Source organism: Stenella coeruleoalba (assembly GCF_951394435.1).
Source record: "Stenella coeruleoalba genome assembly, chromosome: 9".
NCBI classification, from domain to species: domain Eukaryota; kingdom Metazoa; phylum Chordata; class Mammalia; order Artiodactyla; family Delphinidae; genus Stenella; species Stenella coeruleoalba.
The window spans coordinates 62,460,246-62,485,543 of record NC_137155.1 but is presented as its reverse complement, the minus strand read 5'-3'; the positions used below and the strand labels follow the sequence as shown (position 1 = coordinate 62,485,543).

At 43.1% G+C, this 25,298-nt stretch overlaps 1 protein-coding gene across 2 annotated transcripts in view; it reads right to left on the bottom strand.

Annotated features, from left to right (window-relative positions):
* The window catches only part of BMPER (BMP binding endothelial regulator), a 263,417-nt gene that overhangs the window by 100,894 nt on the left and 137,225 nt on the right, over window positions 1-25,298 (bottom strand). For both annotated transcript variants that reach the window (XM_079932454.1, XM_079932455.1), the window contains exons 7-11: window positions 16,631-16,730; window positions 10,938-11,047; window positions 7,084-7,224; window positions 4,864-4,968; window positions 913-958 (exon numbers count right to left, since the gene is read on the bottom strand). In XM_079932454.1, coding sequence (XP_079788580.1) covers window positions 913-958; window positions 4,864-4,968; window positions 7,084-7,224; window positions 10,938-11,047; window positions 16,631-16,730 — 502 coding nt within the window. The remainder of the gene's footprint in view (window positions 1-912; window positions 959-4,863; window positions 4,969-7,083; window positions 7,225-10,937; window positions 11,048-16,630; window positions 16,731-25,298) is intronic.

The window sequence follows — 25,298 nt, the reverse complement described above, 5'->3', positions numbered from 1 at the left end:
TATGTATATATGGTAATATATACAACGAACCTATGCATCCATTGTCTAAATGGGAACGCTTGTTCCCATGTGAAAGCTGCTTTTCAACTGTCATCAAAGCCCACTTCTCTAAGCCTAAATGGCTCAAAAATACCTTCTAATAGACTCCATGGCTTGGTTAATCCTGCTTATCATACTAATTTGACAGTGACATTATGAATACTACTCCTTTAACAAAACACTTCAGAAAGCTATCTTGAAAGCATATGAATGTGAGGGGACTAACACAGTGGTTTGCTAATAGATGTGGGCATGCCTACATGTGGGGATGACATTAAATCTGTTGCTATGCTCTCTGTACAGTCCCAGATGGCTTTCAGAATAAGCCATGTTAGAGAGAACCTTCAACAGCTCAGTAAAAAATAACAGGATGGCCAAACCACTGCCAACCTAATGAACTCTTGTTTTCTCTCTACCAACAGCAACAGGGGATGTGCCCAAGAGAAAGGGCAAAACGGTGGGGGTGAGGGAGGAAGAAGGGCAGCTGTTTGGCTTCATAATGATAGAAGGAAAATCTCTCCTAGATTAAATATAATGTTTGGTTTTACTGGATATCATTATCTTAGCCGCTATGACTGCAAATGCTATTAGCAGTTAAAAGGCACATGAAGTTATCTGGTCCTTCCTAAACCTCATCAGACCGTTTGTCTTCTAAATTTCTCAGAGCAACAAATTCCAGCGGAAACATCTACATTTGTCTCAGTTGTACTTCTGTTCGAGGATTACCATTGACTTAAATTGTCTGTAGAAAGGTGAGAAGATCCCAACCTAGACCTACAGAACTAAAATAGGCTGAAAACTTACACCACCATTTTCCTTGTTGCACTATAAAATGCAAAATAAATATTAATAGCATATTTTTAACAAACTTACTTTCAGTGCAAATAGGACAGCATCCTTTCCTGTTGAGAATTTTACCCTAATCAAGAGAAAAACAAATAAGATTTCAGTGTTAAGAAACAGGGTCTGCTGAGGACAAAATTCTTTTTTAAATCTAATACCAGACAAACCAATGAAATCAGTCCCAGCTGTATTTGAACTCAATGCCCAGATGGTGATGATGGTGGTAAAAATGAAGTTTCAAGTATCAGGTTCTATGGCCAGGCAGAGTCATTCAGAAAGCTTTCCTGTTTTTATCCTCTGAGAAATACAATATCTAAAGGCCTCATTGGTGTGATTTTTCTCACATGGAGCGAAGATGGAGACAGTCTGGATTCCACCTTTTCACTGATACCCAAATCTAGCCCTCTAGAGACCAAGTACACACACATAGAAATGGGAATTGGCTGTCAAGCTATCAATCCATGCAAGGCCTTCATTCTGTCTTTGCTTATTGGAAGGGCCCAAAAATAAACAGTAACCCAAGCTTGGGCCTATGCATATGAACAATATCTGTGCTACGGATCAAATTCAGTCTGATTTCTTCTTTCAGAAAGCAGTATGCTATCCCTGTTAAGTCACTATTATGTAGTCAAAGCCAATGAGGCTGAGGGTTTTGAAATCCTGAGTAATTTTCCATTACCATTCTGGAAATACAGTGTAATCTCCTCTACTGCATTTCTTTCAATTTTTTGTTGATACTTGACATTTAAAGGAAGAAGCATATTCTCAGGACCCTTATCAGAGAATGGATCTTTCTTATCTCTGACTCAGTGGAATCACAGGGAAAAAGAAATGTGGAAGAGGATTAACATTTAGGAAGCACATGCTATGGAACAAACATCCTACTAGATATTTCCCCTAGGTTATCTAACATCAGGTTAATTGTAAGGATTTTATAAGTTAATATTAAGGACATATTAGGGTTTAATTAATATTAGGTTATTATAATCTGTGTTATTAAGATGCACAAGAATTTTATGAGCTGAGCATTTTCCTTCTTACAGATGAAGAAATTGATGTCACGCAATACAAGGGTCGTAGGACCCAGAATCAAACCTGATTTTGTGTGACTTTATAGGCCACGTTCTTTCCACTTCAGATTTTTTTTTTTTCTTTTTTTGCGGTACGCGGGCCTCTCACTGTTGTGGCCTCTCCCGTTGCGGTGCACAGGCTCCGGACGCGCAGGCTCAGCGGCCATGGCTCACGGGCCTAGCCGCTCCGCGGCATGTGGGATCTTCCCGGACCGGGGCACGAACCCGTGTCCCCTGCATCGGCAGGCGGACTCTCAACCACTGCGCCACCAGGGAAGCCCTTTCCACTCCAGATTTTTAAGATGAGAGAGGTCTCATCTTAATCTTTAAGAGAACTTAACATTTATTTGGTATCTGCTATACAGTAGAAAGAATGTTATACGTTCTTCTTACTTTATCTCATGTATGCTTCACAACAACCCTCTAAATATAGATGCCCCTTTCCCATCTTTATAGGAAACTAAGGAAACAGACCACAGAGAGGTGGCCCAAGACTTCTGTCAAGGCCACACACTGGTTTACTACCTGTCAATTGCATCAGGAATAGATTTAGGTGCTTAAAAAAAATCATACTAACCAAAAATAAACCAAGACACTAGTTGATTATTGAAGAATTAGAACCATGTCTGATTCATTTTTGCATCAGCTAAGCCTTAAAAGGTACATTAAAGGCTATGACAAGTTTGAATGAGACTTAAAACTGGCAGCCCTCCCATGGCTGGGGCACCATGACAATTTTATGGCCAAGAGCTCTCTTATCTGTTTCTATTTGGCACAGAGGTCTCCTTCGGCTTCTCGTGACTGAAAACAGTTGAGGACAAAGCCAGAGGAGGTTGGCTCAGGCTGATGGAATGATAGTACCAGAGGGTGGCATCAGGTACGCTAACAGAACGGAGCAGAGCTGTATAAACCAAGTCCTCAACAAAGGGTGACTATGATTCCCTACATCTGCACCTCGACAGAAACAGCCAGCTCCCTTCTTCAGGAAGTGAGAATGGGGCTGGTCAGATCACTAAATTAGGCAGGGAATAAATCAAGTGCAAGCTATGAAGTCTGCGCTCCTGAGTTCCATGTAACTCGCTGTGGAACTCTGGACCCGCTGTGACCTCATCAGTAAGAAGGGTCTAGTAACAACACCCACCTCAGAGGGGTGGTCTCAGCAATAAACAAGATTGGTCCTGTGACTACAGAGAAAGTTTCAGTACATATTACCACTGATGAGATGACAGTGTCATAACGACCTTGTCCCCAGTGGAACCCTCAGTCCCTCTCAAAAAAGGCACTCCTTTGCCCCTGGGGGACTGTCAGGGAGGGAATCCAACCACAAAATTCTTTTTCAACAAGGCACGCATACTTCTGGAAAAAGAGATGTGTAGTAGCCAGGAAGGACAGAGCAGGAATACAGTCTGCTTCTCCAGAAAATTTTTTTTTAATTTCCCCAGGCAATGCAGGGGAGGGGAAGTAAGTGTTTAACAGGATTTCCATGGTAGAACTAAGTTATCTTCCAAAGTGCTTGTGCTGGTCCCTGAGGAGGGAAAGTATGAACCAGCGGAATGGTTGGAAAAATGCCTAAACAGAAAGGTAAGCCCTGGGGCAGGAGCCGGGCACTGCCTGATGGGCTCTGACAAGCCGAGGAGGGGTGAGGCGGGAACAGGCCCGCCTGGAGGGACGGATGCTCCTGGCCCAAATACGGTCCACAAAGAAGAGACACTAATGAGATGCTGGTGACTGAAAGAGCGTTGACCTCCCCATGGCAAGAGGACAATGAAAACCATCACGCCTGCAGCACAGCCCTCTGTTTTTGTCTTGTAGAATAAGGAAGCCCATTATTACTAACATGTGCTGCCAGAGTTCATTAGCAGCAAGGGTTCCCCGAGGACGGGCAGAGATGATGTGATCCCATTTTTCCCAATGAATATTTATAAGCAGACCATGCTCAAGTCTCCTTATTGTATCTCCTGGTTTTTTTTTTTTTTTTTCTTTTATAGGAGGTTTTCAGTTTTATGTCTGAGGCTTTTTAAAGCAAGACTAATTAGGGTTTTTTTTTTCTGCCCCTTTTATTCAGTTGTGCAATAGCAACAGCTGTTGTTTTTTTGTGCCTCATTTGGCCCTCAAGTAAAAACAGCAACTTTTTGTTTATAATAATAACAGATGTGAATAAAATTAAAAGCTGTCTCTAACAGAGAAGGGAAGACATGTCCTGAATATATGGATGTATTTTTTCATTCACTGGACGGTATTGAATAGGCTTGACATTTTCCCAAAATGCATAAAACCTTGAAAGGTTTCAAGTTGCTGAGGTGAATTCAATGAAGCTCATGCTTTGGAAGATAATGGTTGCTTTATTCAGTGTGCTGGAACTGTGGGTCTCTGAAAAGAGATATTTCCATAAGGACGCTATTTCCATTTGGGGCTACAACAGAGGCCAGGGTTAGAGAGGGAAAACTTCAGTAAAGGGGCTGGAGGGTGCTGCTGGGCAGGTGAAACCCCTTGGGAAATTTACTAATAAACAACCACATATTCCTTTGAATGGTTAATGGGAAGAAAATTCTGATTTGAGAAGAGAGAGAGAAAGGAGGAAAATGCAAAGGACGGTTATGATGTTCAACAGAAAACCCAGCAGAAGAAACAAGGGAGCAGATCAAACAGGAGTTGGAGACATTGAAACAAAGTACTGGGAGAGGTCCGTAAGAAATGGAGCAAGGTAAGAGCTATTGTCCCGCTAGGCTACAATCTGAGTGGGAACCATAAAAGCAGAGGAGCAAGCTTTGCAAGGGACATGTGGCTGTTTGTGAACTCGGCAATTTTGGAGGATCTGGATTTTGTGTTCAGAAGGTGGTAGGTGACCATGCCACACACAGGATGGTTCTCAAGATGCTCAGGTAGAGAGAAAGTCAACCTGCACACATACCTGAGGGCAACTGCTGATGGGAACGCACTGCTTCTTGCGACACTCTGTCTTGCCTTTCACACAAGCACAGATGGTGCAGTTGACAGAGGACCACATCTCTCCATCCTACAGGAGAGAGCACAGGATTCTGCTATCAGCTGGAGGCTGATGGGAGCTAATCCAGCAGGCTGGAATTTGTCTGTCAAGGAAAGCATTTCTTACCCTGAGTGATGGATGCCATCATTAGACTAAATTACTCTGAGGTGTTCATCTACATCTAACTGATTTGATAGAAAGATTAGATTGGAGGGTGTGTGTGTGTATGTGTGCATTTCCCCTCCAGGATATAAAAAGAATTCTCGTACATCTAACCAAGTCATATTTGCATCTTGCACCTCCTACATTGTTTACTTAGCTTCACCCTGGGAGACAAACAAGAGTTTTCATACATGATGCAACCACAAGGGTCTAATTTTTCCATCTCATAGGACTGAAATGTTTAAGCTGTCCCAGATGCCAGCAGTTAATTGAGATGTCCGCAGGTGGTTAGTTTATTCCCAGACGTGACATGGTTCTGGCCCACACAGGGCACGAACATGCGAAGAACAGAGGCTAATTCATATGACTCCCATTGCCAGGAGGACACCTGACCCGTAAGCCGTCTGAAAATGTGGAGCCCAGACAGAAAATTCCAAGAGCCATTTGTCCCATGTCCCTGCCTGTCTGATACTCTCCTCCCAAAAAGCTGGGTAGCACTTTGGGACACATTTTCTAGTCCAGAAAGGGCTGTTTGAGGAATTTCTTTGACTCACTGGATTTATAATTGGCAATTGCCGAATGCCCAGTCACAAAAACCCTGCACCTCTGGAGAACATGCAGGAATGTGCATCCTTGTTTGTGAGAAAGGAGATTACAGGCAAAGCAAGGATTCCTTTCTGGACTTATGGATCTAAGCGGCAAATTTGAGTAAAAACAGAAAAACTAGCCCAGATCTTTGATGTTGACGCTTTCCCTTTCTCTTCCTTCTCGTTTTTTGAAGGTATTTTAAGGACTACCTACTCTCCAGTGCCTTTTATTTCTCTGACTGAGTCTGTCTCCAAGAGCATCTGACTACTGCAAATTCTCTGAGTGCACATTTCTAGGACTCTGTAAATTACTTCAGGCCTTGTCTACTTATATGAAAGGACCTTTCTGCGAGGAGCCTGGAAAGCACTTTGCACACAAAACTGTCATCCGAGTGAGCCTACTGCATCTGGAGGCTCTGGAGACAGAGGAAGGCTTTGTGTAAAGTGGACACGTGAGTGGCTCTGGAAGCCTGGTGTAACCACAACACACACACACGACGGCCTTCCCTTAGGCATGACACATCAGGGCTTCTTACAGATGCCGTAAGGATCAAGACTCTCCCTCCACCTCTGTAATAGGAAGTCTAGCTAGGTGCAGCAGGCCTGAGGTGCCTCTGTCTCTGACTTGATTCTGAGGGTCTCGATTCTCATGGTATCCTGAGATGATGCCTTCAGATACAGAGAGACTCCCTCCACCAGTCTGTTTTCTGGGGAAAACAGACTAGATGGGAAGCACTTTGGACAAAGCCAACAATCTTCATCCAGACGTTTAAACGGTGGCTGCACAACTTCCCACCCGGGCTGTTAGAAAACGACGTAAAACATACCTGAGATGGGCAGCAGACAGCCCTTCTAGCTCGGCCGGGGCAGAGCTCTCACTTTTACTCACCTGCTCTGCTGGCCACATACCCTGTGAACATCCTCACCCAAACATCTTCCAAATGAGAAAATCTCTCTTCGAAAAACTAATTTAAGTGGAAAAGTTCTAAAAGAATCAGGGTCTTGGCAAGGAGCACTGAGCATCTCCAACTGCCGGAGATGCCCCTGGGCATTTGGGTACCCGCAGCTGTACCATCCAGGGACATCCTCAGCTCAGCCCCAGCCACTGGCCACCACATTTGGAAAGGGGAATAATGTTTTACAGGTTTAAAGTATTTTATAAAGCAAAAGTAAAGCCAAAGAAAAACACATTTTCAAACAGTTGCTTCTCTGTCCCTGTGTGTCCTTGATTCTAAATACATATGTATATATAATATTGTAATATAAATAAGTACATTTATATACATACACACATGTATATATACAAAAGATGGAATACTGCAATCTGCATTTTGTCAGGAGCTTTTTACCACTCAGTATCGTACAACAGTTCCCATGAGCTTGGCTCGTGACATACCCGGAAAATCTTGTTTCCAAACTTGCACACTTTGATGTCTTCCAGGGGCACTCGTAGAAGGCACTCCTCACAACAGGCCTCCTCGCCTTTGCTGCATCCACCAGGGTGGGAGCACTTCTTCTTACACACTACAGTAGAGTCCTGGGGGCCCAAAGGCAAACTGGACATTAAAAACGATTTCCACCTCTACCAAACATCCTACCTCGCCTTCCTTTAACAACCCACAACTAACTGCTTTAAAACATATCTTGAAGATACCATATGTTAATTTGTTGCCATAAATCTTTCATTCACTTCAAAATGTTATTTGCTGACTTAGTATCTGGACCAGAAGAAGAAGAAGCTATGTGACATGTGCTCCCCACCTTCCAAGGGTTTATCATTTAATGCTCAAGAGACTGATGATTCTGCTAGAGCCAATGTGTGGCAAGAAGCCCTGGGTCACTGTGGGCCAACAAGCTTCCTTCTTTCTTCCTACCCTTTTCCTCTTTTGCAGCCTTCATTAACTGTGCTCCTTCTGTTCTCCTCCATGGCTTTATGACACCTTCTAGAAGTTTAGTGTAAAGGTTTAGCGTACCTTTGATCAAAGAGTAAAAATTTAGAGCTCATGTTCCATGTCAAGATGAAATTCCTTACTGTGTTCTACGTTCACAAAGGAACCAAATAAGCAGTTCCAAAGCTGGGCCTGGGTTCTAGGGCTCTTCCATAAACTGTGTGACCTTAAATGAGGCCACTTAAACTCTGAGGGTGACAAAGTTTATATCTGTAAAGTAAAGGGGCATGGCTTGATTTCTAAAGGAGCAGCATTCTATGAACAAAATAGCCAAGTAAATTGTGCCTGCTTATTCACTCAACAAAGCATGGAAGAAACGTTCAGAGCAACTGAAAAAAGTAGATTTCTCCAGTTCCCCAGCCAACAAGCTGCAATTTCTGGAGTAGACTGTCAGGTGGAATGACTGTAAGAGCAAAACATTTATGTAACTTATCAGAAGTCAAGATGGAAGAAAGAAGTGTCCCAGGGTAGATGGGCAATGCCCTCAAAGTGTTGAGTTAGTGTGAGCCAACAGCAGGGAAATGAGAGACTAAACCCCTCTCCGAAACCTAGACCCTATTAGTAAGCTTGGAGAGATGACTCACTTCTGAGCATGGCATACAGATAGGTTGTGTAAGTCAACAGATGTAACTTCTACAGCTTCTACGTTAATTCTATGACTTCAAGAGGCACTTCTGGTACCACCTACTATACTCCCACTAACTCATCCACTTAAAATTAATATGACAATGAGATGATCCTTCACAAAAAAAGGCATTTATTATTCTTTATTTTTAAGGTTCTAACCACATCATACAGTGAATAGGATGTAGAGTTGAACAAGACCAGGGTAGAATGCCAGTTCATTTATTGTGTGTTATCTTGTGCAAATCCATCTCCCTGAGCCTCAGATTCCTCATCTTCAAAATGGAGATGATAATACCTACTTCTCAGGTTTATTGTGCAGTTTAAATGAAATATGTAAAGTACTTGGCACAGTATCTGGCGCATAGAAATTATTATAAGTCAACTCATAAATTGGAAAAAAATCCTTTGTCAAACTGTATGTCTTGATTTCAAGTTTGAAAAACAAGGGCACTCACTAGCTCTCAAATAATGCATACTTCATGGTAGATTTCCCAAACTTTCATTAAATACACACCCACACCCCCCCCCCACACACACACAAACACACACACAGTACCCATTAGCTCATTGCCTGGCACTGGGTTAAGCAATGAGAATACAGAGATGGATGATGTGCTCTGTCTTCAAGGAACTCACGAAGAGGAGAGATAACCATCTAAACAAAGACTGCAGTATCATGTGGTAAACAGAACTAGTAAAGGTGTAGGGGTAGTAGAGAAGATGGAACAATTACCAATCTAGGTGGGTCAGGAAAGCCTCACTAAAGGAGGTGACACCTGAGATGGGCTGCTGTGGATGAAGAGGAGTTTGCTAATCAAATTTAAAGAAGATGAGGACACAGCAGGCAGAAGAATCCTTAAATCTGAAGGCATGGAGACCTGAAACCATACTGTGTTCAGAGAACTATTTCCTGTACCTGTCATGGCATTGGATGGGGATGCCAGAGAGGGAGGCTCTAAACAGATAAAAAACAATACTGATCATCCCAAATGATTGCAGCCTGATTCTTCAAGCATCCAATTTCCCAGAAATGACGGTGAACTCATACTCTGATAAAAACATCTTGAAGGAATGGTTATACTTCTTTTGAGTACTGGGACATATTGCCTAATCATCTCTCAAAGAATCTCTTAAAGAATGAGACCCAAGGGACTTCCCTGGTGTGTGGTACAGTGGTTAAGAATCCACCTGCCAATACAGGGGACACGGCTTCGAGCCCTGGGCTGGGAAGATCCCACATGCTGTGGAGCAACTAAGTCCGTGTGCCACAACTACTGAGCCTGCACTTTGGAGCCCGCGTGCCACAACTACTGAAGCCCACGTACCTAGAGCCCGTGCTCCGCAAGAAGAGAAGCCGCCGCAATGAGAAGCCCGTGCACCGCAACAAAGAGTAGCCTCTGCTTGCTGCAACTAGAGAAAGCTCACGCCCAGCAACAAAGACCCAAAACTAAACAAATAATGAATTTATTTAAAAAAAAAAAAGACAAAAAATAGAATGAGACCCAAAATATTGCAAGCGTAACTAATTTCCATTCCTGGGATGCCTGGCTTTCCAGTAATCAAGAGAATTGGAAATGTGATGTGTTTCATCGAAGGCTCAGTATCCCCAGGAGGAAGCTATAACCTGTGAAATTCCTGGAGAGAAAGAGAAGTCCTGAGGATGGAGGCCAAGGCGGAAGGAGTGGCTATATGTTTAGCACAGGATAATACAAACTACGGGAGAGAGGACGGAGCCTCAGGAAGGTAGTCCCGGGCTTCAGAATTACGCACTGTTCAGTGCCAGGGAACAGACAGTTCAGACCTTACTGGGCCACCTCCCTGACGGAGTGCATGCTACTTAACAAAGCATGCCTCAAGTAACCAGGAACTTCTGAACTCTAATCCCAGCTACTGACTCATAGTTGACATTGAGAAAAGCTCCTCTTTCCCTCTATAGCCCTCTGGCTATTAAAAACAAAACAGCAACTATCACCATCAAAATGTATTACTCTAAACTCGTGTCACATAGATGTTTGGGTTAACTCACTAATGAATGATCCTAAAGTCCTCCATATAAATGATTTTCTCGGTTTCAGAAATAAATCACCACATAAACATAGCCTAGAAACGTGTGATATGTATCCCTTTAAATTTCTGAAGCTGTGGAATTCTTTCTTTACCAGTCACTAGACTTGTGGTTGCCTTTTGAGAAAAGTGTGCAATGACTCAAGTAAGAAATGGTACAACGAACAACACATAAATACTCTCTTCCCAAGCTACCAGGTTTATTTTTATGATAAACTGTGAATCCATGCCTTTCTTTTCTCTTGAATGTGATTAAAGCCATTTTTATTGCCAGGTGCATCAGAGAATTCATCTTGAATAACTAGAGCCAGAGAACATTGCCATGTGCATTTGTCTGATTTTTTTAGAAAGTCCTTCAGGAAGGACAGCCGCTAAGAGTTTAATTCTCACCACCAGGAGCTAACTTACTGGTCCTGGGAAGATGACAGTGAGTTGTAATTTGGGTCCTATGTTTGAACATTCTTGTGACCTTGAAGTAAGATTTTACTCATAAAGTGACATCAATAATGCCTCCTTCCCATAATTAACACATTATCATGTTTGGCTATGTTAACACTAAAAACCAAAAATGCTATCAGTGTTGGACCACAGCCCCTCAGAACCTCCTTACCCTGCAGGTACATGCAGTGCAGTTATCATAGAGAAAAGAGGATCCATTGTCATAAACATCACTGCGAAAGAGGCAGCTTCCAAACGGGAGGTCAAATACTTTCCTCTGACCTAGAGGGAAGCAATGGCATAGCGTTAGCAAGACAGAAGCCAGGTATGTCCCACTTCATCATCAGCAATTACATCACAGGAGTGTTAAACATTCTCACAAGACCAGCTATTTTGGTGCACAAAAACAGAGCCTTGGGTCAGATGTTCCCAGGGGATCCCCAGGAGTCATGACTTTAGAGAGTTTTTGCTAAAGAGACTTTAATTCCACACTGAATCCTTTAAGTTCAACAAATCTTTATTACGAGTTCATCATAGTGAAGCAGGATGACTAAGACATTCTATCCTGACAGAGCTAGGTCTACTGGGGAAATACACCCACAAAAGATGATTTCAATACAGCAAGATGGTCAGCTCTGGAAAGAAGCCAATCTGGGAACTGTGGGGACAGGGAGGGAAAGAAGACTTCTTGAAGGATGTGATGCCTGAGCTGTATCTGAAAGAATAAATAAAATTATCCAGAAAGTGGGTATTGGCAGGGAAGAGGCAGGAGAAGTCAAGATATCCCAGGAAGGACTAGGATGAGGAAAAAGAACTAATGAGATAGCATCTCAGTTGAAGAAATGATAAGTCCATTGGCATGAAGGGTGACGCTAACTCAAAGAGCACAGAGAGGCAGACTCCAACTCCCCCAGGGTCCAACCTTCCACAGGCATCACACCGCTTGTAGAATTACCTTGGTTTTCCCTGATGTGAGGATTTGACTGGGGACCCAAAGGACCAAAAGAGCAACCCCGAATAAAGGGTACAATCCAATATCCTCCTTTCTTTCAGTATTTGAGTCTCTACTCCTTGGATCACATAAAACATCCCTGAAATATTACTTCAATTAAGGACTAAGTTGAGAAGTCAAAGATTAATCATCACTCATCAGATTTATACCCACACTCTTCCTGTAAAAAGGTTAAAAGAAATCTCTATTTATTAGGAGGCCCAATGAAATGCTGAAATACTTATAAGCACATGCTAAATGCTATTCTCAGAATTAGAATTGTTCAAATCAGAGAGCTATTTCTGTCTTTTAAGAATTAAAAATAGCTCTGCTTCAATTGAGTATTTTTTCCAAATTGTGATAACCTGGTTTGCCTTTTTCCTATCTTTTATAGATGGTTGGACTGGTGGATTGATACATCAGTAAACTGCTGAACAAAAAGACTCTTCAACGAGTTTATCCCCCTGAACAAATGTGACCAATGGCTTGAATTATCCCTCTAGAAAATGTAAATTTTACCTAAAAATATTGGTGTAAAGCTCTTAGCACGGAGCCTGGTACTCGTTAAACACACCCAATAAGTGGCAGATGATAAGTGTTATCATTATTAGAGGTGGTATAATTCAAATACGATCCTGGGCTGTGTCACCCCAAGAGGTGCACTGGGGGACTTCCCCAGCGGTCCAGTGGTTAAGACTCCACATTTCCACTGCAGGGAGCACGCACGGGTTCAGTCCCAGGTCAGGGAACTAAGATCCCGCATGCGGCTCAGCGCAGCCAGAAACAAATAAATAAATAAGAGGTGCACTGGGTACTCTGTGTACACAAACCTCTGATGAGGCTATCATTGAAAACCAGAAAAGAGAGGAAAAGAATGTTGTCATACAAAAGGCAGAGGTATGTTGTGTGAATGAACCTTGGTCAAGGGAGAATTGAACAGCAAATCAGTGTCCAACAAGCCGAAAGTCTAATTAGTCTAACATGCACCTAGTAAGCATCCCTGTGTTTCCTTTTTTTCCTTTCTGTCTTCTGTTGTGTGGGTATGTTTCTTTTTACTTTCAAAAAACATACAATCTTACTTTAATCCCAAAGTCATCATGGCTCAAAATAAGATAAAACATTCAAAAGAATGGTTCAGAGACTCCATGCATAGCCTAATTTAAGCCATTTCCACATTGTTCTGCAGGGGCTTAGCCCAACTGTAAAAGGTCTCATTTGGAAGAATTATGACTTTCAAGTTTCCTAAGACTTGACGTTCCTTTTGTAGTCTGTCTTATGACCACGGACAGAAAAATCTGCATTCAATACAACAGCCATTGTTCACGTGAGAAACCTCTGACTTGACTCAGAATATCCGCGATACCAGCTTCAAAGCATCAATCAAGCCTACTTATCTTCAAGGCCAGGCCCCAAACGACACCTCCTCTGTGGTGACTTTCCCACTTAGACAGGACACTGCTTCCACCATGACCCACAGCATGAGAATTTCAACAACAGCGAACCGGCTAACTCTATCCCAGGGGCACAAGAACACGCTGGCAACCCAAGAAGCACACAAATCAGTGGAAATGCCTTTAGTCAGCCATGTCTAAACAATTCTGCTTTGTTCTTAGAATACTTTTGTATTTACTTTAAAAGTAGGGGTGTGTGTGTGTGTGTGTGTGTGTACACAGCAGGAAGGCAAACATTGTTAGATGAAGAATTAGCAGTAGAATCCTCCAAAGAGGAGAAATCTGCCTTAGTTTAACAAGATACTTTTATTTGCCAATTTGGTTGTAGAAAGATAAGGCTTCAAGGTATGGCCATGATAAGCTGGGAAGGAGGTAAATAAATCAGCAGATGTTTTGGAACTGGGGAAGGCAAGCTATAAAAGAAAAGACAGATATTCAAGGAAAAAGTATGGACAGTAAGGAAAGGAGACTGGAGCCCAAACAAAAGAGACAAACAGTGAAATTTTCCTGAAGGCAAAATATCTAAGACCTTTTAAGAACAAAGGGAGCTTAATAGTTCATTTTATGTTATTCACTGTGCTTCCCTGAAAAGTAATCATCCCCATTGATGGTAAACCTTCAGTGAAATCTGCTATGCAAGCCCTGACTCAATAGAACGACAGAATGTGAAAAGACTAGAGGGGGGCTGTCCCTGAAAGGACAAAATGATGTTGAAGAAGAAGAAGGAAGAGGAAGAGGAGGAGGGAAGGGGGAGGGGGAGGGGAGAATAGAGGAAAGAGAAAGGGTACAAAGAGAGAGAAAACAGCAGAAGCAGAAACACAAAGCCAGTGGTGACTACAGAAAATATAAGCCATCCCCCAAGGGTCCCTGGAGATTCTGGTGGGGATGCTGGATATTCTATTGTATTCACGTGATGGATCAAGCTACTTTTATTTGAATCTTAAAGAGTCTGACCTCAACTAACTCAAGGACCTAAGGACCACATGGAAGAAGCTGACATAAAGTTTAAATAAAAGCCAAAGAGTCTCATGCTCTAGAGCCTCTCCGTCATGGGTTGTCTCCTCTCAGTTGGTAACATTCGTGCTGCTCTCCATGTCACCAGGGAAGATGAGTGGCAGCAGGTTAAAGTAACTGTGGGCTCAAGAATCACAGAGACTCATGTTCAGGTGTCAACTTCATAGCTCACTAGCTGTGCTACCTTCTAGGACTCTACTTGCTTCTCAGTACAATAAAACTAAGAATGGCACCTACATTACACATCAGAACTCTATACTTAGCACCTGTATGTCACAGCCTCTTGAGAAAACTAAATGAGAAAAAGTATATACAGTGTTTTCACATGGTGCCTAGCACATAGCAATTGCTCAAAAAGAAATAGCTAATCCTCCTTTTTTATTGACTATTATTCATTATTCCCTTCCAAACCTCTCATTTTTGGCATGTTATCCTCCTGCTTGTTTTTGCCTCTAAAAGTATTGGGTTGGCCAAAAAGTTCCTTCGCTTTTTAAGTAAAAATAAAAGACACATTTTTCATTTTCACCAAGAACTTTATTTTTTTTAATTTATTTATCTTTTTTTGCGGTACGCGGGCCTCTCACTGTTGTGGCCTCTCCCATTGCGGAGCACAGGTTCCAGACGCGCAGGCTCAGCGGCCACGGCTCACGGGCCCAGCCGCTCCGTGGCATGTGGGATCCTCCCGGACCGGGGCACGAACCCGTGTCCCCTGCATCGGCAGGCGGACTCTCAACCACTGCGCCACCAGGGAAGCCCTTCCACCAAAAACTTTATTGAACAACATATTCACCATTTTGTTCCACTACCTTCTGCCATTTTTCAGGCAATTTCATAATTCCATCTTCCCAAAACTTTTTATCTTTTTGAGCAAAGAACTGTTCCAGGTGTCTTCCAGGGAACTGAAATTTTTTCCATTAAGGGAGTTTTGTAAAGACTGAAATAAATGGAAATCTGAAGATGCAATGTCTGGTGAATACAGTGGATGAATCAGAACTTCCCAGCCAAGCTGTAACAGTTTTTGCCTGGTCATCAAAGAAACATGCGGTCTTGCGTTACCCTGATGGAAGGTTATGCGTTTTCTGTTGACTAATTCCAGACGCTTTTCGCCGAGTGCTGCTTTCAGTTGGTCTAACTGGGAGTAGTACTTGTTGGAATTAATCGTTGGGTTTTCCGGAAGGAGCTCATAATAGAGCACTCCCTTCCAATCTCACCATATACATAACCTTCATCACCTTCTTTGGATGAAAACCAGCCTTTGGTGTGGTTGGTGGTGGTTCATTTCGCTTGCCCCACGATCTCTTCCATCCCACATTATTGTACAGTATCCACTTTTCATTGCCCGTCACAATTTGTTTTAAAAATGGAGCATTTTCATTACATTTAAGTAGAGAATTGCATGCGGAAACACAGTCAAGAAAGTTTTTTTCGCCTACCTTATGTGGAACCCAAACATCAAAGCGATGAACATAAGCAAGCTGGTGCAAATGATTTTCAGCGCTTGATTCGGATATTTTGAGTGTGTCGTCTATCTCCCGCATAGTATAACACTGATTGTTCTTAATTCCTCAGTTTGATCGCTATCAACTTCAACTGGTCTACCCTACTGTGGAGCATCGTCCAGCAAGACATCTCCAGCACAAAACTTCACAAACCACTTTTGACACGTTCACGTTACAGCACTTTCTCCATACACTGCACAAATCTTTTTTTGCATTTCAGTTGTGTTTTTACCTTTTTTGAAATAATAAAGAATGATATGCCAAAAATGTTGCTTTTTTCTTCCATCTTCAATATTAAAATGGCTATACAAAAATTCACCAATTTTGATAAGTTTTTTGTTTTAAAGCACGCTGATATGACAGCTGTCACAATACAATCTAACAAAATTTTTTGAATGAAGTTAAAGACAACTAAGCACTACTAGAGCCATCATATGGAAAAAAACAAACGAACTTTTTGGCCAACCCAATTACACTATATTCCTCCATGTGCATTTACTTCACACGCCTTTAAAATATATTCCTACTAAGTGTCAGATGCCCAGTTAAAGATTGTTTCCCAATACTGTTCTCCCCACAAAAATATATTCCTACTAATCATCATATGTCCAATTAAAGATGGTTTCTTCAATACTGTTCTCCCCACAAGGGGCTATTATCCCATGTTGTCCAGTGTACTGGGTTTACAGATACATGGGAAGACAAGAGAAAAGAAAGCTCTGTGGAGGCCCAGAAGAGAGACAAACTCTGTACACACCTTACACTCGGGTAATCAGAAGAAGGCATTGTCTCTAAGAAGCCACGAAATAGCACAATTTGAGAACCTCAAGATAACAAAGTAGATGACGACTCTCAGCAGAAACTCCAAGAAAAAATTACATTGTTCTTTGACCTGCAAACAGTCACTCACCCAAACATTTGGGGCAGCACTGTCCTGGGGGAATGTGGCTAAGGTGCTGAGGACAGGAGAGAATGGGACAGACTTCTCTCACGCACTGTGTCCTGCCTCCCTGAAGAAAAGAGAAAGAGAAAAAAGCACATTTAGAAAAGTACTTGCATATATATATATTGTCTAACCAAGATATCTGGAACAAACCTAGGCCTTTCCTGGTGCTGGGTCGCTGGGGTGACTGCTCAGATCTGTGCAACTGTCCCCAGGCATCCTTTGATCTTCCCTGTAAGCCCCATGAATGATACCCGTGAGAAGACCGACCACCCCTAAAGAGATGGCTACAGCATCACCTCTCCCCAGTCACCACCACCTTTCTTTACCTTTTCCCCTCTTAAGACCAGCCAACCGTCTCAGTCTGCCTGAGATTTGAGGCTTTCAATACTAAAACCAGGGAAGTCTCGGGCAAACCCAAACGAGGTGGGCTCTCTTTCCAAGCCCAATGCAACAAAGCAACTATTGGGGTTTAACTGTCCTGCTGTCCTCTTCTGTCCTGCTGACAGCTTCCTCCATGAAGGCTTCCCTTTTGGCCACACCTTAAAGGTGTTGCTAGAGTGGCTCAGCAAGGCTCGGATTTGGGGAAGTTAGCCAATCTGCTGAAAATGGATATACTGAAAGCCAATGTTCGGAAGAACCATTTCACTGAAGTCGCCCAGCTAACCAAACCTGTTTCGATTAAGTAAGTAGAAGGTTTATGATTATCGATATTAGAAGGACTGGCAGAGCTTTAGCAGCCTTGGAAGATGTTCTAGAGCCTTCAAATCTTTCCCTGCCCCTCATCCTTGACCCCTTCTGTCCTCCAGCATCTATCACCTCTGACACCCATTCCTTTCTTCTCTTCCTCAGCATCCCTCCTTCTCTGCCCGTCAGCATCTCTCGCCTCTCCAGGATGTGAAGATGAGCATACCAACTCCCCCTTCCCTATCCCTCAGCAGGGACCCCTGTTTTTCCAGCCTCAGCAACTTGTAACTGAATCTTCAGAAAGCTGGAGCAGAAAAAAAGAAAAGTGCTTTCCAGTCAATTTACATCCAATAACTCTGCAAGGCTCGTGTGAAAACCATCCTGTGCACTATGAATTGCTATCAAATTTGGGAATAATTAAGGTTTTTTCTTTAGAAAAATCAGTAAGTTTGGTAGATAGATCACTAGGCAAATGGAATTTCAATGAATTGGCTTCTCTAGGATTTGAGCTAGAAACCAAACTAGTAGACCCTAAAAAGTACCCATTGTCTCAAGCCTGGAATTTCTATCTCGAGAGACCTCAGGAAATGAGGAGCTCATGCTTCAAAGAGTCCTGGGCCTCGCAAGGGAAAGATTCCCTTGTGGCGTTTCCTCACACCTTCCCCAGCACTTTCTGTATTGACACCAGACATTAGCCGTCTGGATCCTTCCCATCCTAGCATACTACTGTCGCCTGTTGTTTCTGCTTTCCCTTCCTGTTCTTGCCATTTTCATTATGATAGTTTATTTTTTGGTAGGAATGGATGAAAAGGGTAGGGCACGTTATGTCTTTTTAAATATTTATTATTTTTAAGCCACTTTAATGTTGGCTTCTTCCCCAAACCAATAGAAAACACACGAAAATACCACAAAAAGCTCTTCTGTTGTTTTTACATTATTTCCAGATCAGCAAGAATCGCTAAAACTCTCCTAGGAATCCCTGGCTGTTCTCAGTGAGGTTCCTCACTCAACTCTGCATAATCCTGAAGTCTGGCCTTTCACCAGATTTCAGAGGCGCATAACCTGAGTCTAGGTCATACTGTGAGGTCTGCCCCAGCTTATACATAAACCACAAAAGTCAAATCTAGAGGGAGGACAGAATGCTCTCTTTAGCTTTTAATTTCAAAGAAGTTCATCTGCCAGCAACTTCCTAAAATCATGAAGCCTTGGGCCACACGAGGTTGCCTGGGTGTCAGCTTCTCTTAGGTGCACAGAGAACGTATTCTTTTCATGGATATTCTCTGTTCTTGTTGGATAAGCATCTATTTTTCAAGCATATTTTAAAATGAAAATTTAAGAAAAATATTGCATAACTGCATAGCCGTTAACTTGTCCAACACACTGGAAAGCTGGCCAAAGACTGTGTGTACTCCAGTAATTTTCCTTACAATAAGGTCAAAGAGTGAATTTTGCATACATAATACAACTGCAGTTTGTGTTTCCCAAGAGTCTGTTAAAGTAACTTGAACTCCAATCCGGGTTTGCTGGTTTGGTCAGGTTTTATTTTGTTTGGGTTGCAGTACTGTAGCATAGCCCAAGTCCCAAGGCTGCATTCCAATTAATACCTCCAAAGAAAGTCCCAGGCCCTTTCGGCTCACAACCTGCTTCTGTGATTTCAACTCAGCAGGGACTCTGGTTAAACTATAAGCTGGGGCTCTGCTGTAAACTAAGAAAGTTAAAATAGCAGAAATAAATATGTCTGGTTCTAAAAATGTACTAATTCCTATTGTAACCGCACTAACTCAGGCTCTATCAGATTATCGCCATCGCTTTCTAATTGGCTTCCCTGCCTCAACTCTCTTACACTAAACTATCCTGGGAGGTTCAGTATCTCCAAGACTCCTTTCCAGCACCCAACCACTGTTTCATTCTTTGATCAAAGACTTATTCAAGGTCTACCATATGTTGGGGATACAGCAGTGAATATAACATACAAAAATCATTCTTTATGGAGCGTGCCCCCATGCTAAGGTGGGGGATGACTTACCACTGCATTCAGGAGGAAGTTCAGCCCACTTAAGCTAAAAGTCAATGTAGAAGTGAGTATGTGTGTGTAGAATCCTTTTTCTCCTGACACAGAGCCCATCTACATCCCTCAGACTCCCTTGCAGCTAGGGATGGTCAATGGGAGGTAGATGAAAATAATGTAGAACACTTCCAGGCCCGACTCATAAAAATCTCTCCCATTCAAAGCACCATGCTCTCACTTTCTCTCCCTACTGGAAGGAAAGCCAGCTGAATGGTGAGAACAGCAAGAACCTTGCAACAAAGTGAAACCTGCTTCTCTGAGTCACCATATGGAAATCTACCCACTAAACACGTGCAAGGAACTGTTAAATGAGCAAGAAATAAATTTTATTTTGTTAAAACACGCAGATGCATTAGTTCTTTGTTACTGCAGTTAGGCTACTTTGTCAAGATACCCCATAATCTTCTCTCTCATCTCCTTTCCTCCCAACACCAACACAGAGAGAGGGTTCCTGTGTATCTTGTTTCTTTCCTGTCCCCAAGAACATCTTATGCCTTCTATCTTCTTTCTACATGCCTCTTTCCCTCTCTCCCCCCATCATTAACCCCTATGGAAATCGGGCTTCACTCAAGGTCTATTTCACACCTCTTCTCATCTGTGAAGTCTTCTAGATGCCTTCATTTCCAAGTAACCTCCTCCATCTTCCCATACCTCTTCTTTTCTCATCTGTATTCCTGTATTTTTGACACATACATAAACGTTTAACCCTGAGAGACACTGGTTTTGCCTCTAAGCTAGATTATGGTACGGGCAGGAACCAGTCCTTTGAGCCTAATATCCTTCAAGAGAGTAATGGGGGCTTCCCTGGTGGCGCAGTGGTTGAGAGTCTGCCTGCCGATGCAGGGGACACGGGTTCGCGCCCCGGTCCGGGAAGATCCCACATGCCACGGAGCGGCTAGGCCCGTGAGCCATGGCCGCTGAGCCTGCGCGTCCGGAGCCTGTGCTCCGCAACGCAAGAGGCCAAAACAGTGAGAGGCCCGCGTACCGCAAAAAAAAAAAAAAAAGGAGAGTAATGGGCTCAAGGAAGCATCTCAGTAAAAATTCGTTGAATGAAAGAAAGAGCCGCCACACAGAATGAGCTCCAGAATCCAGATGAATTTTTCAGAGCGCTTTAACTACAGGGTGCTGATCAGATGGCAGAGTTCAGGGCTGTCTGCATCCCCTTACCTTTGTATCTCCTTGGGTTTTGAATATTTTGGGTACCAATTAAACGTTGGTGCTGATACTTCAAAAAGCAACACTCCACTTCAATTTGTAAAGCTGGCAGGATTCCTAGTATTCCATGTATTTTTGTCAAATGTTTGAAAATTTCTAAATGGTTAAAATGCATAAGGACTAATGCCTATTCCCATCTGGTCAACAAGAAGAGGCAAGCTAGGAACTTCCACCATACTGGTGAGTTACAATTTTCACCATTTGCCATTCCTTGAGAAGGCAAGTTTGTTCTTTAGAAGTGGTCCTCTGTTCTAATTACATATGTGAGTGCTTCTCCAAAAGTAGCTGTTTTTAAAAGAAAAACATGAAACTTGTTCCAGGTCTATTTTCTTATTTTTGTTTTAGCTGATTTAGTCAAGAACACAATTGCTCTGTGTCAAAGTTTACCCTAGAGCAAGAGTTCTGTTGCGTAATAATAATAAAAAAAATCTATCTTCCTGAATATAGTGATGAGTGCAAGATGATAAAACCACAGCCATGTGCACGCAGGATGCTTCTCCCACCCCTGAGGGCTGCTGAGAATTGGGGGCTGGAAACCTTTCTGTAGCATGTGACATGGCACTCATCCCTTGACCGGGAAACAGAGTGTGGGCCCCTAATGGGAGGCGGGGGGAAGCACAGCAGTGCATTGCTAACCGGTTACAACCAATCAACTACACTCAACCACATTCTGGAGCAGTTTTTTTCCCAATGTGCAACTGCTTGAAGAAAATGGACTTCTCCATTGATTCTAGATAAACATGGGGAAAGTGGGAGAGAAAAACTGGAGGGGTTAGTGTAGGGGAGAAATACATCTTGGGTGCAAAGAGTTCATGTGTGACCCATAACTCTTACATCAAAATAGCCAGTGGTATAGAGCTGACCTGTGAGCAGAGCACCAACTCTGAATTACAGGTTAGGTCAAAAAGCTTTCCCCAAAGAAATGGATGTCCTTATCCATGCCTCTCTCCAACCTGGAAATTTATTTTGGTAAAGTTGCGGAGCATGACAATTACTCCAGGGGTAAAGGACTTGGTTCTTGGTCAGTGCAGAACAGGAAATCCAAGCAGAAGAGAGGCAGCAGGAGAGCTGTGAGGCTGAGGGAGCAGAAGTAGAGTGGACAAAGGCAGAGATGTCACCTGCAAATTATAGTGGGTGATAAGCCCACTACGATGGGAGAGAGAGAGAAAGAGAAAGGTATATATAGATACACACACACTACATAGGCATATATGTATACACCACATGGCATAATAATTTGTGTGGGAGGTTGTGAGACTTACCCACTAGACTATGGCTTTTCAACTTTGGCATTATTGATGTTTTGAGTCAGATAAGTCTTTGTTTCAGGAGGCCATTGTGTGCATCGTAGGATGTTTAGCAACATCCCTGGCCTCTATTCACTAGATGCCAGTATCTCCCTTCATCCCCTGGTTGTTATAAACAGGAACGTCTCCAGACACTGCCAAATGTCCCTGGGGGACAAAATCAATTCCAGTTGAGAACCACTGCACTAGACCAACGTTTTCGCAAGCCACAGTCCAGGAATCTGCATTTTTAATAACTTTCCCAGCTGAGTTGGATGCTGCTGTCCAAGGCACTGCATGTTGCAAATGCCTCACTAACAGGAGCTTCCAGCGAGCAGGGATTAAAGCTTATTTCTCTTGTGAGTTTCTCCAGCAGCTAGTGCACATCACAGCTTGTAACATGTGATCGAGACATGTGTTCTCAATGATGGAGAACATTTTTCAGGTGGAGGGGTTCTCTCTGAGAGAAGAATCGGGTCCCATTTCACCTCTCTGGTAGCTGAAGGCCACTTTTATTCAGGCTTGTGGAGGCAGAGGGTAGGAGGGAAGGAATGGGTGCCTGCGATGGATGGGATTGAATTGTGCTTCTCCAAGGCATCTGTGCTGAGTCCAATTCAGCCTTTATCATCACCATCTGTGTGGATCCTGGAGACGTTCGACCCCGAGAAGCTGAACATTATGCTATGCATGGGTTTTTGTTTCCAAGTCATAAAACAAAACTCAACTTCGATTCTACACAAAGAGTCAAGGATATGTCAGCAAAGCTTGGCCAAGATATTTATTTTGTCCCATGAAAATCTTGTGCAAACAATGACCCCTGAGAAGTGCCCACTGGGCTGATAAAAACAAAAACCTTTTTTTTTCCTTCACAGTCAGAAAATCAAGACCTGCTTTAAGAGTCAGCCCGAGCCAAATTCCTTTTATTTTTCCCATCAATTAATGTTTCTCAGTCCAATTGTATTGTTGTTTTGGTTTCCTACTGCTGCTGTAACAAATTACCACACAGACTTAGTGACTTAAAACAGCACACATTTATAATCTCACAATTCTGGAGGTCAGAAGTCTGAAATCAATTTCCCTGGGCTAAAATCAAAGCGTCGGCAGGGCTGCATTCCGTCTACAGACTCTACGGAAGAGTCTGTTTCCTCGTCTCTTCTGGCTTCTAGGCGCTGCCTGCCTCCCTTGGCTCATGGCCTCCTTTCTCCGTCGCCAAAGCCGTCAGTGTAGCGTCTTCAAATCTCTCTCTGACCCTGGCCCTTGCTTCCGTTACCACATCTCCTCTGACTCTGACCCTCCTGCTTCCCTTTTATAAGGACGCCTGTAAAAAGGGCCCATCCAGATAATCCAGAATAATCTCCCCATCTCAAAATCCTTAACTTAATCATATCTGCAAAATCCCTTTTGCCATATAATGTGACAGTCACAGGTTTGGGGGATTAGGATGTAGACATCTTGGCAGTCAGGGAGCCATTATTCTGCCTAACAAAATTATTATTAAAGAAATGACATTTAATTTCACTGTACAGTCCCAGATGTAATATTCCAGGTCTAATGTCACTACAACACACTATAATAACCTGTTCTATCAGCCTTTCCCTCACTGAACAAGCCAGTTTTTTCCCATGTTTTTCAGAAAGGAAAAGATAGCCAGGAATCTCAGTTTAAACCCCGGTCATATGATTGCTGAACTGAACACGTTCGTCACTTCCTGTGTGTTCTTCTTCCTATGCCCATCTCTAGGTATTTCATTCTACCTTTCAGAAGGTGACATTCAATCCAGACAATTTGATTTTCTCACCTTATTCACTCTCTCCTTGTTGTCACAGGCCGCGATCGTAAGTGCTGCTGGACGTCTTCAGGAGCAACTTTTTGGTGTTAAGGAAGGAGGACACCCACTCTGTTTGCCAACAGGTCTCTTCAGGGCCCTTAAATTGAAGTTCCCACCAAATTGTATGACGTGTCACCCTCTGGTCCATGCCAGTGAGCCCTGCAGGAACTTGAGTGTCCTCTGATGGCCAGACAGATGACTCCCAGAGGGTTTGACTGTGTTCATCCTATTCAGAGATACTTGCAGGGAATTACAGAGAAACTCCTGCATGGCCTCAGCTGGGCGGGGGTGGTGGGTTGTGTGGTACCACAGCCAGGCCTCCCCTGCTGCCAGCTCAAGGCTTATTTTCAGCCCAGGTGAGCAGGACCAGCCCAGCTGTGGAGACAGCAGTGGACTTCAAGGGCCCACGGAGGCAGAGTCAAAGGTCATAATTTTGTGAAATAAATATTAGAGTCATAAATAAATAGGTGATGTAAATGTGTTTATTATTTCTTCACTAACACTGTTTTCAAACGGGGTTTCCGTCTTGTGTTTGCTTAAGCCTCATATTTAAAGGTGAAATTCATGTCTTCCTCTTTGGGTCCTTAGCTCTTTCTTGTCACTTAGCTGCATGGCAGGGCTTTGTGTTTTTTGTTTGTTTGTTTGTTTTTAATGTTTCTGCGTTGAAAAAGAAAATTTCAAACTTCTTCCTCTTCCCCTAACGCAGCTTTCCACGCAGGCAGACACACAAATCACTGATAAGACTGGGATACTGCTAGAGGCAAATTCCAACTGGTTGGGGGTTTCCACAAATATTTGACTCCTTTCTTTGTCGATTATAGAAGCAGGAAGTTAAGACCACCCTGGAGGACCGAGATCTCTGAGCAAATGCCCTGAAACATGAGGGATAAGGAAGGAAAGCCCTGGGAATTAGAGCAGAGTTGCCAGCCCTGGTTCGTTTGGTGTCTGCAGGTAGGTATTGAAGGCTGAGAGACAGTTGCAGCAGAAGTGATCTGCCCTGAAGGATGCGATGCCTCTTTCCAGGGCTCAGTGAGCAAAGAGGGAGGACTTGCTGATAAGGGCCCTGAGAATCTGGCCCTGCCTTACTGGCAAGCATGGGGGTTCCCTCTCTGAAACAATCAATCAATAAACAAACAAATCCACAGGAGAACACCCTCCTGATGTTTCAGATTCCCAGAGACCTCCCAGACCACCCCGGTAGGACATTTCTCAACTGCCCTCCAAAGAAAAAAAAAAAACAGCAAAAGAAAGAAAGAAAACGAGCCCTCTTCCTTTTCTTGCCATTTTTATCAAAGTTCAACCTTTCATCATCATGTAGGTAGTCAAAGCTGTTACAAGCCTACTGCTGACACATCAAACGCTTTATCTACAGTCTGGCCCAATTCCAGCGAGATGAAAAGCACGATCATTCAGAACTCACACCTCCTGTGAGTTATGAGCCATTCCTGAAAGGAAGGAAATAACACCATTGTGCAGGAGAAAGGGCATTTTTCATGTTCCCCAGGCTGTCTACACCGCAGCAAAGCTGGATATGCGCTAAGGAGGAAGCCA